General features: G+C 38.1%; 1 protein-coding gene across 1 annotated transcript; it reads left to right on the top strand.

Moving 5' to 3' along the window:
* Positions 1-517: 517 nt before the first annotated feature.
* Positions 518-16,759, top strand: EFCAB7 (EF-hand calcium binding domain 7). The gene is made up of 13 exons (XM_066325356.1): positions 518-686; positions 3,587-3,798; positions 4,163-4,249; positions 4,695-4,884; positions 5,546-5,673; positions 8,600-8,741; positions 9,230-9,339; positions 9,854-10,011; positions 10,236-10,369; positions 11,793-11,941; positions 13,650-13,859; positions 15,108-15,215; positions 16,264-16,759. Exons 1-13 carry the CDS (start codon positions 518-520, stop codon positions 16,336-16,338), a joined length of 1,872 nt encoding a protein of 623 aa, XP_066181453.1. The 3' UTR covers positions 16,339-16,759.
* Positions 16,760-17,678: the final 919 nt, after the last annotated feature.

Below are 17,678 nucleotides of genomic sequence, written 5' to 3'. Positions count from 1 at the left end.
TATTATTTATGTTTAGGTAACTCTAAGAAATGGAATTCTGGGCTTAACCTGGCTTATTTTTTTTTGAGATTAAGGATTCCAATTGTGAGCAATTTTATTATTATCCATATGTTTTCTTGAGTTATAAGAGTAAAAAGAGAAAACATGGATGGCAAAGCCTTGCTTCACAGGTGACACAAAAATGTGTTTTTGTGCTTTCAAAAATCAGGATTACATAGTATTTATGTAACACTTGTAATATGAAATGCCTGAAACTATGTAAAATACAATGAAATTAAACTTTTTACTGCCAGTGAAGGATAAACTGTGAATAATAAGTAGAGCTCAAACTCTTTCTGCTTGTGGATCTCATGGTGCTTACCTCTAATTGTAGATAATTATTCCCATCCCAGATTTAGAGAAATGAAAGGATATGACCTGGATGTTTGGATAATTGGGGCTTGTCAATGTTTCAGAGGACAGCCAGAGGCATTATTAACAAGTTACAAATTCTAACTGGAATTTCATCCCTCACAGGATGGCCAGCACTCCTGGGAATCAGAAAGCCACACACTCAGAAGATCCCCATGGGAAGAAATCCCAGCATGCAGAAGAAGCCATTTTTTACATGAACTGCAGAGCAGCTTATCTGACTGTCTTAAAAAGCAGCTTAGAAAATATTAAATCAAAAGAACAGCTCAGTTTAGGTAATGATTGGATCTTTTCCCCCTCTAACTCTTACATTGGTGATTGCAGTGGGCATAAAGTCAGTAACTGGTTTAAGGAATTTAAGGTTTGGATGCCTGGTGGAAGTGGGAATGCCAAACAGAGGCATTTTATTGTAGATTATTTTATTATGGATTTTATTTGTAAATCACCAGGAAGAAAAGTCTCAGTTCAGTTTAGAGTGGGGCATTGTCCTGGCACAGAAAACCACCATAACTGGTGTTCCATAAGAATTCTTACTCCTTATCTCAATTCCTCCTGAATTATATTTTCATAGACTGGAATCTCAAGGTCTCTCTTTTTTTTTTTTAATCCAGACTATATTTGTGAATAAGTGGTGGTGGAATTTTCAACAGAAAAAACCCCCAAATCTCTGCTTCAGCTGCATTAAATAAGGCTGTTGGTAGAAACTGAAAGCTGTGGGGCTTTGTTTTGAAAACTTCAGGAATTTCAAAGGGAAGTGAGAAAAATTTACCTGAAAAATGGAATTTGGTTTCTTAATAATATATTTTAGTGAGCAGGTGATGTAAGGACAGAGTAAGGTAAGACTGAGTAATAAATTAACTCAGTTTTGTAGCAGGTTTCACTACCAGATAAAATTTCTCAAGCAAATATACAATCCCAACTTTGCAACTTTGGAGTTGTAGGATTGTGTGCTCTGTTTGGGTGGTGATTTTTTTCTTTTAGAGCATTTTTGTTCTTTTTTACAAGGTTTTTCGTGGAAACCACCTCTGTAAAAGCTGAGTGCACTGATTGTAGCTTCTTTCAGAACATGAAATTCCACATATTAACAAGCCCATTCCTACAGCTTGTGACTTGGTGCTCTCCAGGCTTTCCCAGCTGCAATAAAAGGGCCTTTATGACATCCTAATGATAGTTTGGGATAATCTGGGTTTGAACAGAGGGGTGGTGTGAACAAATGTCATCTCACTAATAAATGCTTTGGCTTTCAGCTCTATCCATATGCCACTTGGCCACAGAGCAAGTGTTTGGGCATTTTGCTTTCAAGGTCAGCTTAGAGAGAGCAGTTAGCTGTTTTCACTCTCAATCCTTTCAGAGATATTTAAGACTTTATTTTAAAATTTGTAAGCATTGAGAGTTAAAGACTTATATTTCATCTTAAGTCAATTTTGGCATTTCTCAAGCGAGTGGTGCCAGTGTTTAAGCATCTTTTGCTTCATGAGGTTTGGCTGATATTCCAAACTCAAGTGCTCACTGAGAGATTGGCCCTGTGAAATTTTATTTGTAGGAGTTTTGCTTATCCCCAGATAGTAGCTTCATTTCTTGTCTGTTGTAATCTTACTGGAGTGATTTAGACCATAAAGAAATAGAAATAAAAGGTGCAGTCTGATTGAACTGGGTTGGGAGGTAGGTAAGGAATGGCAAGTGCTGATCTCCCTGTAGATATAAAATGAAGGGTTGTATATTTTAGGTCTATCTGTCAAATACAATCATGTGCTGCACTGACATTACAGGGCACTCTCCTATCCATGGAAACAAACCCACAGGGTCACTGCCCTTCCTTCCTGGCTGCCCTTGACACTGAAATCCCCAAACCAGTGCTCTGTGGCTGGGTGAAGATGTGAGCCCTGTGAGTTCTGCCTCCTCCAGCAGAGGTGGCAGGGCACAAATCTTTGTTTAGTGCTTGGCACAGAGGCAGGGATTAACAGCAGAGGTGCCTGGTTTGGGGTTTTTTTTGTTTATTTATTTGTTTGTTGGTTGGTTTGGTTTGCTGGGGACACAAGTCCCACTGAGCATTGTCACCGTGCCACCACCTCATTTCACAGCTGCTCCTCAGCAGTTCCCAGCACAGGCTGGGCACTGCTCAGCTGGCTCAAAACCAAATCCCAGCCCAGGTAGAGATGGAGGATCTCCTGTGCTTCCCTCCAAGATTATTTGGGAAGGTATAAAAACATCCCTCTCATCACAGATAGACTATGCATTTAAATTGAATTTCCTTTTAACCTAATACCTTCATCACGCCGAAAACTGAAAGGATGTTTTCACTAAAGACCTTGGAGAGGCAAAACAGGTCCAGCAGATTCATTTTGGGGAATGCCAGGTGTGACACCCATGGCACTGGTTAATGTGCTGTCATTTTTCCTGTCAAAGTCATGTTGTGTCATTTGAATTGATACATTCAAATATTGCAGGCACGACACAAAATATTCTCTCAGATAAATCCTACTCTAGATCTCAGTTCTGGGCAAAGGAAGTGCAAAGGTGATGTTGGTCTTAGTAAAAAACAATATATATATATATATAAGCAGACTAAAAATACATTTATATATTTATATATTTATTTATATAGTTATATATTTATATATTTAGATATAAATATATATTGTATATAAATATATAAAATGTATACTAGATAAAATATACAAACATATATTTATATATAATATATATTTATATATTATATAATTATACATTGTATATAAATATACAAAATATAATATAAACGATAGAAAACATGTTATATATTATATAATGTATATTATATAATATATGGAATTTATATATTATAGATAATATATAAATATATTTATATACAATATAAAGTATATACAAATTTTTATATTTATAAATTTTTATATATGCGTATATATATATAAAAATATTTATGCAGACTTAAAAATAATTTATTCTTGATATTAAGACACAACATATAGGCTGAATTTTACACTTGAGACTGCCTTTGAGTTCATGGATATTTTGATTAAGATCATAACCAAAACTGTCCTTCAGACCCACTTTTCTCCTTGGGGTGGTTTGGCTTTAAAAAATTCTGAGCATGGAAAGTGACTCAAGGATGTTTGGAGAAATCTCCTTTTCTCACAGCAGGGATATATATTTAATATTGTGGTTTATTGTTCAGTGCTTCAACAGGCTGGAAGAAATCCTTCTCAGAAGACCATGAACAAATACTGGACTTCACAAACAACTTCCCTGAATTTTGATGATTTTTGTGCTATTTTAAAAGTAGAAAAGCCAGCTACAAAAAATGAATTGCTCGAAGCATTTGGGAAAATGGACACAGATAAAGATGGATATATTTTACATGATGAACTTTGTAAAATTCTTACAACAGTGAGTATCACTAGAAACTTCATTATCCATCTTTAATTAGTAGAGATTTTGGAAATTAGATGGTACTGAGAGCTGGGATTCCCCATTTTATGGAAGATTTTCATGGTGTGTTTCCAGAAGACACCACAGAATTTCATAAACTGATAGAATTGATCTCTTTGATATTTAGTAGCATTGTAAAGACATAATTTTTAATGATTTTTGACCTCTGTTTCCATGATTCAAATCAAAAACTGTTGAAATCTATGGCAGGATAAGATTCTGAAAGAATATGAAAAGACTCTTCCTTTGCTTATAAAATTTGTGCTGTAGGTGAACAGGATTCTTGATTAGGAACCCAAACTGAGCTGGTTTTTCATTGCAGAGGGGTGATAAAATGACCTGGGAGGAAGTGAGCAGCATTACTAAACAAGCTGATTTTAACTGCAATGGCAAACTTGACTACAACAAGGTATGGCCAAGAGGGATTTTTGTTCTTGTGTTATATGAGCTTTAGTGATGACCTTACCCCAGGAGTCTGAATTTTGGGCTGAACAAACAACCCACAAAGATTTGTATATAAATATGGTTTCATGGGAGGAAAAACTGGGAAGAATCCTGTGTTAAAAATCAGTCTTCCAATGTCTAGAAAGGAAGAGTTGAAAGTCACAATTTTTGTTCAGTATTTGCACTTCCTTGTTGAATCATGGCTGCATTTTACTGTGACTTGAGTACAACCATCTCTTGAGGGGTTGTTTTGATTAATAAAAATGAAAATTATTTTGGGCTTAAAGGGGAAATGCATTCCATCTGCCGAGCTGTGCTTTCCTGTGCTAATGCTACACTTTACTCCACAAAACCTTTTGAGAAATGTAACTTGGGAAGTGAAATATTCTTTTTTGTTTTCGCCTCTGCAGTTCTGTGAGCTGTACCTGAGCACCAGTGAGCAATGCTGCAGAGCTGCCAGGGCCAGGCTGGACACTGACCCTCGACTGAGGCAGCAGCACTTTGGGAACCAAACTGCAAATTCCTCTGAAGGGATCACACTGCCAGTGTCCAAACCATCCCCCAGGCTCTCCAGGAAAACTGATCACAAACTGGCTAAAGGTAGTTCTGTTTCTTATATATTAGGTTTTCTTTCTGTTGGAGATGAAGCTCTGGCTCAATGAGCAGTTGAGTTTTTGTTTAATTTTTTTTCACAGATTAGTAAAGATTTTATTGATGAATAGAATTTCTACTGTGTCAGTAAAATCTCTTCAGATGGCTGCATCTGTGAAACTCTCAAATTCCTAAGGGTGGGTTTTGTTGACTTTCATGGACACAGTCCAGAGGGAAGAGAGAATATGAATGCTCAGGTGTTGCAATATAGGCAAATTATTTATTTCCTTTCTAGATCAGAGATGAAACCCTGAACATTTCTCAATAAGCTGTGTGCTTGTTTCAATTATTGAGGCAGCTTTTCAAGCACAACTAATGAGTTGTGGACAGTTTAATGTCCTTCCTGAAGTTACAAAGATACTTCAAAACCTTCCCAAACTGCAAAAACCCCACAGGGAACAGACTGCACATGCACCAAGTATGAAATTTTGGGATGTACTTGCTGCTGTTCCAAGTTGCTTCAAATCAAAGAGGTGCAAAAATGACCCAACAATGATGGAGGGAACTTCTCTGATGGACTTCTTGTCATCCAGTTTCCTTTGTGCTCCTAAATGCAAGGTTTAGGCTAAACAGCAATAATGTGATTGTGATTAAATATCTCTGTTTCTAGGTGACAGCAGAGCTCCTTCAAGGCCCTCATCAGCTCAGAGCAGCAAAGCTTCCACCTCCACCACTGTCACTGTGGCTGCCAGCAGCAGCAGGAGCACAAGGCTAATTATTGAGCCTGACACAATGAAGGTATCACATTGAAATGATGGTGTTTTTCCTCTAGGCACCTGTGTTATTGCATTGTAAAGAAGCTCAAAATCAGAGAAAAATGGTGTCTTATGTTTTATTAACACTTTGTCAAGGGCAGCTATAAACTACTGAGAGCTTTCTTGATGTGTATTATTATGAACATTTTTATATACTGTTGGTTTTGCTGACAACAAGTTATTGCAAATAATTTTTCAGGCGTGAAGGTTTAATAGAACAAAATGTGGGGTTTTTTTAATAAATGAAACCATTGTTGGAGAAAACAGTTAATGACTTCTTGAGAAATTTCAAATTGAATAATTTATTAGGTTGGTGAGAACTTTAAATGCTTAAGTAGTCTGAAAGATTGTGTATCATAAACCTTTGCATGAAAGGTAATTGGAAATAAATAACAGATCTGTGAGCATATTCAGTTTCTTGGGTATTGCTTGGTAAATAGATGCTGTAACCTGAAAATATTGATTTTTAGTTAGACTAATATGTCCTATCAGTATTTTCTTTTAAATAAATCACTCATTCAATATAAATTCCTGAGGGAGAGAGACAACAAAGTCACTTTGCTAAGTCAATATTTGTAGAGTGTTAATATTGATCTTTTTCCCTTTGTTTTCCCTTTCTTGACTGAACCTTTACTAGTTTCCTTTCAACTAGAAAATAATAGCTGTAAAAACATAAAACATTAACTGGGAACTGCTGGGATACATTAAAAATGTGCACCTGGAGAGTTCTGTATAAAAGGGAAAATATGGTTCTGACCACACAGTGTAACTGCTGCTGGAAAAGGGAACTGATTGTCCTCAGGAGCTGCATTTTTGTTTCAAATAACAACTCTGGATTTGTTATTGAACTCTGAAGTGCTTTCTGTCTTCCCCACTGACGTTTGTTCTATATTAAAATTTCAAAACATCATCTCCCAGGGGTTTTGTGCAGTCTGTTTAGGTAGCTGGGCCTCCATGCAATTTAACCTGCAATCTCACCTTGTTCAGACAAGTGATGTGGGCTGGAGAAAACCAGCACACACTTCCCCAAGACTGGATTCTTTTTTTTTATTATTTCTACAAGCCAGGAAAAAACTGACTGGGAAAAAAAAAAAGAAGTTGATTATTATTACTTGGCATCCTCCAAAAACTGAAATCAATCAGTAATATGGAAAGGTGGAAGTAGGTAGAACTTTTAATTTTTTTAAACTTCACTTTGCACAATGCAAGCTCTGCCAGAGTCAATGAGTAGATACCCAGGGATTTATTTGTGGTGTGAATCAGAATCCACCAGGCAAAAATTCCTTTTACTCATCTTCCATCCAAGAATTGTATTTTTTCTTTTTGCTGTTCACCTGTCTTTTTGTGTAAGTAAGACAATATTGCCCTCAGGATGTTGGAGCAACACCAACTTTCCATTTCTGACAGAGGAAAACAGTGAAAGTCAGAACTTGCTGAAATGCCTAAAATTAAAAAAATTCCTCTCAATCATTGTTTTTTATTAGGAATTATGCATCAATATGTGGATATTTTCAACATTAACTTAAATTTCAGTAACAGTGGCCAGCAGCAGGTAGTGCCTAACATTTCCTTCCAATTGACATTTCTAACACAAACATTTTCCACTTCAGCTCTTATTTACTTAACAACTTCTGTTCTGCTTTGAAGTGCCAGAGGAAAATCCAGTCAGAAAAATCCTCTTTTAGCTTCCCAGTTTTCCATCCCTGTTTGGAATTCGATAATTAAGGACTTCTAGCACCACCTCATGCTCTCTGCCAGAATAACAGCGTTTGATTTCCTAAAAGGAAAGGATAAGTTTTTTTTTGTCTAGCAGTTTTGGCAGGTATCAAGCTTGGAGCAAACAAGATGTTTTATTTCAGATGTGTCAAGTTTTAAGAAAAAAAAAATCCATCTTTAAAATTTCCTTTTAGATGAAGTCAGGAGTCATGGAAGTGTTGGAATAAACAGTTTAGGAACAGCAGTGGAAATGATCCAAGAGGCTGAACTCCAGGTTGGAATTCTGTCACTGATTTATGTTAATCCCAGCTCCCATTCTCCACTTTTTGACTGACACAACCCCAGCTGTTGCTCCATATTCAATTACAGCAACATTAAATCCATTAAATCCCAAGAATATTTTGTCTCTGATCACATTTTTTCCTAATTATTTTTTATGATTGGTCCCCTTTTTCCTTGTCCTGTCACTACAAATCCAGTTTCGTGGATGAAGGTGAGTAAAAAATTATTAGATGGATTTGTTAATTAGGTTTATTCTGCTCCAGAAAAGCTGGCCAGGGGTTGATCTCTGGGTCCATGGTCCAGAAATAGCTGCACTTCCATAGGGATTATCCCTAAAAACTTCTCCAGCCACAATGAAAAGATTATGGGAAATTATAGGAGGGGAGGGATATGGATAGCAATGCCTGCCAGGGATTGAACATCCCACTTCATTATTTTAAATAACTTAATTAACCTTTGTCTTTTCCACAGCCAATTTACTTTCAAAGTCTTTTAGAACTTCTTTAGCAAAACCTTAATTTTTTAAAAAAACTTCCAAACAACAACAGAAAAGGAGTTGCCAAATGGATAATATTTGTATTTCAGTTACTCCACCCTGTCAGCTGTTTGCAAATATAATTAGCAGAATCTTCGTGGCAATTTGAATTTAATTTTTAACTGTAGGAGCACTGGGGTAACCTCTGTGCTTTTCACAAGTGAAGTGAAGCAATCTTACTTTGCAAAAATTATCCACAAAAAGGACTATTTGAGATTATTTTTTAAAAAATAAAAATATATTGATGTTGTATCTTGTCTATTTTATACAGGGTTTATTAAATAATAATTTTAATCAATATTTTAGGGAAGGCACTTTTATCTTCATCCAAAAATGAAGAAAACATTTAATATTTTAATATTTTCTTGGTTTTCAGGAATGGCAATGGGCACAATCCAAAGGCTGCTTCTACCTGGAGGAAGATGGGGAAATCATCAGCCACAAGTACAGGCTGCACTTACCCCAAAGATCTGCAGTTTGTGTCACCATCAAACCCCTCAATATTCCCCAGGCAGGAGGTGAGTGTGCTTAAATTTCATTTTCTTCTTAAAAAGAGGTGATGGCTTGGAGATTTATCACAGGCCTTCATCCAGTTGCTGCATTGGAATTATTTTTTTTTTTCCCCAAGTAGAATATTCTCTTTTTAATCCCATAAACCAGGAGCTTTTAAATTGTTTTCAAGTCACTTGAGCTGGCTTTTTTTAAACAGATTTGTGTGGTGTGTAACCATTCCTTGATATTCTTGACCCTTAATAATAGAACTATTTAACACTAATTCTTAATGAGACAATTATTAATTATCTGTAAGATAATCACAAGGCTTGGAGCAATTTATCTGCTGGGCTTAAACAGGAAGAAAATCCCAATAGCATAGGATAGATTTTTTTTTCCATTTTTCATCAGCAGGGATCAATAAATCCCAGGGGAATATCTATTTTGAGATGCAAGGAAAGATAATTTGGGGCCTTTATTAAGCATTTTTTGGGGGGGATATTTTTCTTTTTAGGGAAATCTTGTCCCTGGTTGTCAGTGGATACAGCTTTGTTTATTCTGAAGGAAAGTGAAACCCAAGAGAATCTACAGCTTGTGAGCTTCACTGAACTCCAGAATGAAGAGGTTAGAGATTTTTGGTGTATTCCTATTTTAATAGTTATTTTTTAGTGGGTGTGTTAATGCTGGAGGGGGGAATTCCATGTGTTTGGAAGGAATTCCAGCTGTACCCTGAACTGTGAGTTGCTGGGTGTATTTACAGCTGCTCTGTCAAAACTCAGTTGAATTTCTGCACCTTCAAACGCAAAATTTGCAAGGCAAAATTTGTTTAAATTTGAACTTCATAATGCCCAGAATATTCTTTCTCTGTGGCAGAAATAAGAGAGCATTAACTTCTTCTCCCTTTTCTTCCCTCATCTCTCTCCTGTCCATTTTTCTAACTTTTATTTGAAGAGATTCACTGTTTTTTTATCTTTAAATAGACATCACACAACCAATTTATTTTTTTTAAGGAGAGAACCCCCCATTCCTAGTGTTTTCAAGTAATCAATAATCACTTTTGTCTGAATATTACTGGGCAACAAAGAAAAGCATCATTTGAGAAGCTCTCACCAACTCTTCTGTCTTCCTTTAAGAGCAGATGTTTGGCTGGAGAGGGGAGCTTGCAGCTGGGCTTTACTGGCTGCTCCCTTTCACAACTGGCTGCAGGCTCAGGAAGGTCAAAACCCAAATTTCTGGAGAAGCCAAACTTCTGTGGAGGGATGAAGATGGACAGCTGGCTCTCACTAAGGAATTCCGGTGAGTTTTAATCCAAATCATAGGAATAAAAATCTCTTTTTCCACCTAAAACGTGGCTTTTTAAAACCTGGATATTCCCAAAGTACTTTTTGCACAGAATAACCTCAGACTGAACAGTTCTTGGCAAGAAAGTAAACTTTATTTTTAAGAAAAAATAAAATAAAATCAGCCAGTCAAATGAAATGGAAGCCTTTGGAAACAGATTGGCCTTTTTCATCCCTCAGAGCTGCTTTGTTGGATATATTTGAAACAATTGATTTGGATGGGAATGGCCTCCTGAGTCTGGAGGAATACAACTTCTTTGAGCTGAGGACCAGTGGGGAGAAGTGTGATCAGGAAGCCTGGGCTGTGTGTAAGGGTAAGTTCATTACTGTACAGCTAATTAGGGCTATCAATTAACTCCCAAGCTAGATAGAACTGGGTATTCTGCACTAAGATATTGTTCTCTTCCTCCTTTCCTTTTTTTTTTTCCAGTCTCCTGTCCTTTGCTTTGCTTCATTCTGCTGTGTGTGCCACTGACCTTCTGCTGAGAACATTCTTCCCCTTCCTAATTGTTTTGTAGCTGCCCAAAACCTACAGGGTTTGTAATCCTGGATCATATGGGGAAGGAAAACTCACAGGTATTTGTTTAATCCATCTCCTTTGTGCACATTGGGCTGGTGCTGCTTTTTTATCTCACAAGGGGTGTAGAGGGACATTTAATTAGTGTGGATCTGAGGCTATAAATTGGTATCCAGAGTTTTTGTGGGTTGCCAGTGTCTCTTTTTAAAATATCCCTGTCATGTTTGACAGAGTTCCTTTGGAAACTGTGGCACATTGGCCAAAATACTTTAAATGTGGCAAGCCCTATTAATTATCTCTTCCCAAAACACTCTGAGGTATCAGAATTTTTCCCTAACTGATGGAAAGCTCCTACAAAAACACATTTCTAGAGCTGGATTTCTCCTCTGTGTTCATCCCTGGATGTGCTTTTCCACACTTGATGGCTTTGTCAGGGTGATACAAGCAAGGAGGGGTGGAAATGTGTGAATAAATAAGAGAGGAAAGAGGAGAAGCTGGGGAATGTTTCACCAGGTCATCAATCAGTGGAAGGGTTCACACAAATATCATCAATCTTGACACCAAAGTTCAAGCCATCCATTACAGCATCTGTAGCCCTGGATAGATTTATTAAATTGGTAATCTCTTTTTAATAATAGATAGTAAAGATTTAGCATTGTTATGAAGATGAGAAAACCATTTTTAAAAGTCCCTGCCACTAGGACATTTCAATTTTGTGTTTGCTGACATTAGAGTGGTGGATCTATGATATTCTCTCTAGATGGGGGGGTGTTAGGATTACTGGAATTTTACTGCTTTTTAGGAACTAAGTAAATCATTTCTGTATCAAGGACCTGAAGCATTTCAAGGTGCTGGCTCCAGCAGGCTTTCATTTCCCGTTCCTAAAATACCCCATTCTGCAAAGCTCAACCACAAACCTTCAGGGAAAAAAACAATCAATATGAACTCATTTTTTGTTTGGGAATCTCCCCTTTTTTTAGGGTTATTCAAGGAACCAGCTGTTTGTAGGCATTATCCCAAATCCACAGGGGAGCTCTGCAAACAGCACCTGCCTGGTCAAAGACATCCCTCCCCAAATAATCCTGGAAATCCTGAGGCTCTAAATTGGCTTTGACATCTTTTCAACCTTGTTAACAGGAGAGGGGTTTTGACTTTGGAAGGATGAAGGTGTTTGCAGACAGAGCAGATTTTTAAATGCTGTTTTTATTCCTTTCAAACAGAAAATTTTGAGATGAAGAAGAACGAACTAACGAGACAAGGATTTCTGGATTTGAATCTCATGGAAGCCAACGACAGGGACGGGGATCCTTGGGACCTTTGGGTCACTTTGTTGTCCCTGGGCTACAACAAAGCCTTAGAAATGACAGAGGTAGGAGAGAAAAATCACTGACACAGGGCAGAAATCACTGCCCATGGCACTGCTGCAACCTTTGTGTCTGCCACAAAGTGATTGCAGGAGGGCAGAGACCCTCTGCCACCCTCCAGAGCTTCCCCTGCCACTGGCATTGTCCTCATTCTTAGGGTGGCACTTGGATCTTTGGAAAAAGAACTTTTCCTTTGCTTTAGAGAAAGCCAGGGTGTTATGGGGTTATAGAGGAAGGAATTTTGGATTGTCTCTGTTAAAAGAATCCATGCAGCATGTTGGTGGGGAGTGATAGGAAAATTAGGATGGTAAACTGTGACCTGTCAGCAAATTTTGAGAAAACAAGACTTTTTCTCCTCAAAAATGTCAATTTTGTGGCCCAAACCACAATAGATTTTTTTTCCCCCACATGATTCAGAATTCCTCATTTCCAGACATAACTATTGCTGCTGTTGTTGCCTGTCACAACAGTGTCTGAAGAGGTTCAACATAAAATTTTAATGCTTCATTGAAATGTTTGGGTCCCACATTGTTTACTCTGCAGGGATTATTTCTGTGATGTTTCTGTGCACTTACAGATTTTATGATTTATTAATTTTTATATTCTGAAATACATATTGCATAGGTCTGATGTTAACAATTCTTTCTAAAGAAAAAGGATGAGAAAAAAATGAAAAATCAAAGCATTAAATATACAGATAATTAAATCATTTAATTCCCAGGAAAAGCAGATTTTTTAGGATCACAGACTGATAATATTATTTAACTCTGTTAAACAGGTCTTTGTAGTCAGTATATTAAATATATGAAGGCCTAAAAATAGTCAGTATGGGATTTATCAGTTGAAAATTTTGGGATGGTGCTGAGGGAATTAAAGATCAGCAGCTCCCTTTCCTCTGACTTGTGGTTGGCAGAGCTCCTGCAAGGCTGGTTTTCTGCATTTCAGCCACAAGAGAGAGCCCTCCTCCAAGAAAGAGCATTTTGGGGAGGTTTTTCTCCAGCCAGGAATTTCAGGAAGGTGTTTTGTGCCTCGTTCCAGCTGTGATTTCTGGCTCCAGCTTTTGCTTTCCACAGGACAGCACAGCTCTCAAACGCTTCAGTAATTATTCTAAAAATCTCCAGATGTAAACGCTTGTCTCTCACTTAACTCTTCAATTCCTTGATTTCAAACAATTGAAGATTGATGTTTGGGGAGCACTGAGGCAGAACTTGAGAAATCCTGGTGGATTCCAGCAGCCTTTAGAAAGGAATTGAGGTGCTGTCACCCAGTCTAAGGAAATACAAAGCCCTGGTTTGTTACACCAGGAGTAAAATGTAGCCAAGATGCTCCCAGAGCGTTCAATGCAACATTGCAGAGGTGTTAAATCCCTCTGGAGTGGCACAAACAGCAACAGTGTGACAGGTTTATTTCGGGCACTGGAATACATTCAGATTTCATCTTCATTCCTGGACATTTTGCTGTCCAAGGAAAGGTTTGCTGTGTTGAACTATGTCAGGTAAACTGGGAATGGCATCAAAAAAGCCAGTTGTCCTGGGTTTTTATTTGGTGTAAAAAATTGCTACAGATCAGAATTTATAATATTTAATATTATGGGAAATATTTCTATCTGGGTCATTCGAGTTCAAATATGAAAATACTTTGGAGCTGCGGGTGAAAATCTGAGGGGCAAAACTACAGCTTGAGTGTTGCTAAAACTCATCATCTTCACTGCAGGCCTGCCCCTTTGTCGTTGCCATGTGTGCAGAGAGGTGCAAACCCAGGATTAAAGCCATTTCTCTGGAGGCAGGGGGCCCCCAGCTCAGCAGGGCTGTCTGCAGGTCTGTGCTTAATAAAGGAGAGGCCAAAGTGCTGGATGGCTCTGAGAACATCTTCATCTACACCTACAGATCAGGCAGCAGGGTCACCTCTGTCATTGAAAATAAGGTATGGCCCAAAAAATCCATTTTAGACTTCGTGTTAATGTCTGGTGTTGTTCCTCCTCCTCCCTTGGGTCAGATTCGGGAATTGTTTGTCCTGAAATCAGGTTTTTGTGTCTGTTTCATTAAAAAACACTGCCTGATGTGCTCTTTGTGACTTCAGAAGAGCCTTAGTCAGTGTTCATGGAAGGGGCAGATTGTTATAATGAGACAAGCAGTTCTAACTGCCATACAGAAACTGAATATTTTTGTGTTCACAGCCCAATTTTTCAATATTTTGACACAATCTCATCACCATATGAGGAAACAAACACTAACAGCAGGAAATGCAATTAGAGCAGGAGCAAAGATCACGGCATTTACACCACTGAATATTTTCAGTGTCCATAAGAAAGTCAAAGAGCAGTGATTTTTAGGAGTGTGTTATGGCTGAGTTTTTACCTGATTATTCTTCCAGGTGTGCTTTATTAGTAATTCGAGCTGAAAGTTGTAAATCCAAGTAGAAGTGGCTGGTGAGATTTTAAACCTTTTTCCATAGATCACAATGAATGTTCTCTGTTCCCTTCATACCAGGAACTGTGAGTAAATAAACACAGCACAGTAAGATACTGAACTTCAGATGCTTTAAATCTGAAAAGATCACAGCAAGAAATATATTTTTAAATGCCCAGCCATGCAAAAGGGGGTGGCTTGGGGGGGACTAATATTAGGACTGGATGCTGAGGCTCCTGGAACTCTGGATTTGGCTTTGCACTTCGCCCTTTAGGGTGGATATTTTAGAGTTATTTATATGTTTGGGGATATGTCAGAGAAGGAGATCAGGGCTGCACTGAGACAACTGGATGTTCTCTGCTCCAGTTTATCTCTGCCCACTCTGTTTATACCACTTGGCTTTTGGTTTGCACATCTCCCCAGGCTGGGTGGGAATGCTGGAAGCTCCACGGGGGAATCTGGACAAGCTGAGGCCAGTGCTGTGAGCTCCAGCAAGGCCACCTTGTATCTTCACGAGCTTTTGTGTTGTTACAACGAGTCTTCCATGACTTTTGACCAGGGCTGTGGTGCTAAGGTAGATCTGAAACTGTTGCTCTTCAAAGAGTATCTGTTACTCTTCAAAGAGTATCTTCAGAGTATCCATAAAGTATTTCTATCCCTAAAACATTAAAGTCAAAGTCCAAGGAGTTGTGCAGTTGTTACGCAAAGAACAGACCTTAACCAGTAAAATCTAATGGTTCCTTCAATGTTTTTTCACCTGCAGTCTGAAAACAAAGTGATCATTCATGTCAACAATGAGCAGAGTAAGAACTGCCTAAACAACAGGGGACTGAAGGTTTTTGCTGTGGAAGTGGCTCCAAAATCCGTGATGGTAAGGGTTTTTTTTAATTGCTTAGTCTACTCTAGGGAAAAATCAGGTGACATCTTTATAGTTTCTTTTTGTAGGGCTTTTATCATGATAATGAACATGTGGACAGTGGCATCTTCTGACAAGAACAGATCAGATGCACTTTTTGATATTTCAGAGCTGATCATGCACTTGATGCATCCCTGTTTTCCTGTGCAGTTTGCTATAAAAATCTATAATCCAGTTGTTCATACCTGGGCCTGTTTCACTTGTCTATTCTATACATGCACCATTCACTAATGTTTTTAATACTCTTTTTCTAAGGCTGTATTTTGGGGTTTTTCACTTAGCAATTTTTAGTCCCACAAATTGATGCCTGTGAGAACAGCCCAAGCATGCAGTAATCAGAAAGAGAAACAAATGTATTGCAGCCCTTGTGCACACTGTGATTTGCTGGTGGTTAACTTCTGTTAAACTTGATTTAGGGATCATGTTTAACCATGACACAATCTGATTGCTGAGCCCTGCTGCAGAATTTGGTGACAATTCCAAATGAGGCTTCTGAGGGGTGGAATGTGATGGAAAATGCACTACAAACGCAGATCATGTTTGTCTTCGTTTATTTCTGAATAACCCTCTGGGTTTATTTTTCTAAAAGTCCACCCTCTTTGTTTAAAAGCAGAGACATCCAAGCTATTTTTATATTTCCCAGCTTCCCAGGGTGGTTTCATTCAACAGAGCAGTCCCATGACACAGGCAGGGCTGGGGCCTATTTCAATTGCTGCTGACACTTTAGATATCCATTGCCTCACTCTGTAAGGTGATTTTAAATTTGAATTTAGGCTTCATTCAGTATAAACTCTAGGCTCAGTCCTTATGGATATTTTGCTGTCAAATTCAAGAGTGATTTTGCTGTTAAATCCAGGAGGAATATTTGAATATCTGTCAGTGTAGATGATGAGTGTTCATCATTTAGTGACACAAGTACTGAGCATTTTGCTCACACAGCACATGAGGGGACAGCTCTGCAATACAGAGAACTCTCTTTCACCTCTGCTTTCTCTTGTGCCAGGTCTCCCAGCACGTGATGGCCCTGAATGAGCAGGAAGAGTGGATTTACAGCTGTGTGCACTCCCTTGTGTGTTAAACCTGCCAGTGCCAGGGCTGGGAGCAGCCACACTCAACCATCATTAGCTTTGGGCAGCTTTGAGACTATTTATATTGTCCTTCTCAAACAACTACAATGCATTTGTATGTCTTGATGATTTGGGGTGTGAAAACACTGAGGCACAATAAAAATTAGGGCTGTCCAGTAATCCAGCTGCCAGTTGTAATATAACTGTGCTTTATAAAGGATTGTTTCCCTGAAAATGTTCTTATTTTCCATACCATGGATTTTGTAATTCCATCACAGGCTGGAACTGCTTCACTGAGGAAAAACTTGGTGTAATGGGTTCCTAATTAAACATTCCTGTGGTTTTGATGTGAGAAGTATAAAGGGATGAGGCTCATTTTATTTTGTCACTTGATAAAGGGTTTGTTTCTTTACCTTTTTTTGATTTGGTTTTTTGTTTTGTTTTGTGTTTTGTGGGTTTTTTGTTTTTGTTTCTGTTTTTTTCATTTGCTGATCATCTTCATCTTACCCTTGTTCTGTAATTCTGCCTGATTTTATACTCTTTTATATAAAATAAAACTGCCTTTCCATATGCAATAAGGAAATAACATTATTTGAGAAAAATGAAGATTTGTCTTGGGCTCTTGACTGTTGACAGCAATTAATTATTCCCAGGGCAGCTGAAATAAAAAGAATGAAGTGCACTAAGTTTAGGTTGCAAATAAAAACCAGCTTTGAGGTACTAAAACCATTCAGCTTATTCTATTTTTCTGGCTCCTCTAAATATCTGTTAATGTGGAAAAAAAAATAAATAAGATGACCCCGGCCACTGGATGCTTAAAAAGTGTCGGAGTTTAAAATAGCCATTAAATGTTTGTGACCTCATGTGTGAGGGCAGCAAGCAGTGTGGCAAAGTTATTTTTATCTGCCCCAACTCCTGCTCTCTGCTGTTACTCATCTTACACTGGGCAAGTAAATGTCAATGACAAAATGAGAGCTGGGCTCTGATTTACACACCCAGGCAGGATTCCTGGTGAACTTTGAGTTTTCCATGTTTTTTTTTTTTCCTTAGCAAGTACCACGGGTATCGTTTCCATTTTCAGAACTGTCTAAAAGAAGTGGAGACCTCAAAAATATTTGGTGATTTTTAGCTCTGGCTGAGCTCTGCAAATGCTGCCTCAGGCAAGGTGTGGGTAAAGCAGAAATTCCCAGCTCCTTGTCTAAAAAGGAGTTGGGAAATAATGAGACACTGTGTGGAATAGACATTACAAAGTGAGTCCATTATTTACATTCTTTTTGTTTGTAAAATCAGCCGTTTTAGATGTGGCAGGAATTCATATGCAACTCTCTCTGCATTTTAGGAAAGGAAAGGT

Source organism: Sylvia atricapilla, chromosome 9 (assembly GCF_009819655.1).
Source record: "Sylvia atricapilla isolate bSylAtr1 chromosome 9, bSylAtr1.pri, whole genome shotgun sequence".
NCBI classification, from domain to species: Eukaryota; Metazoa; Chordata; class Aves; order Passeriformes; family Sylviidae; genus Sylvia; species Sylvia atricapilla.
This window is presented reverse-complemented; position numbering and strand designations above follow the sequence as displayed.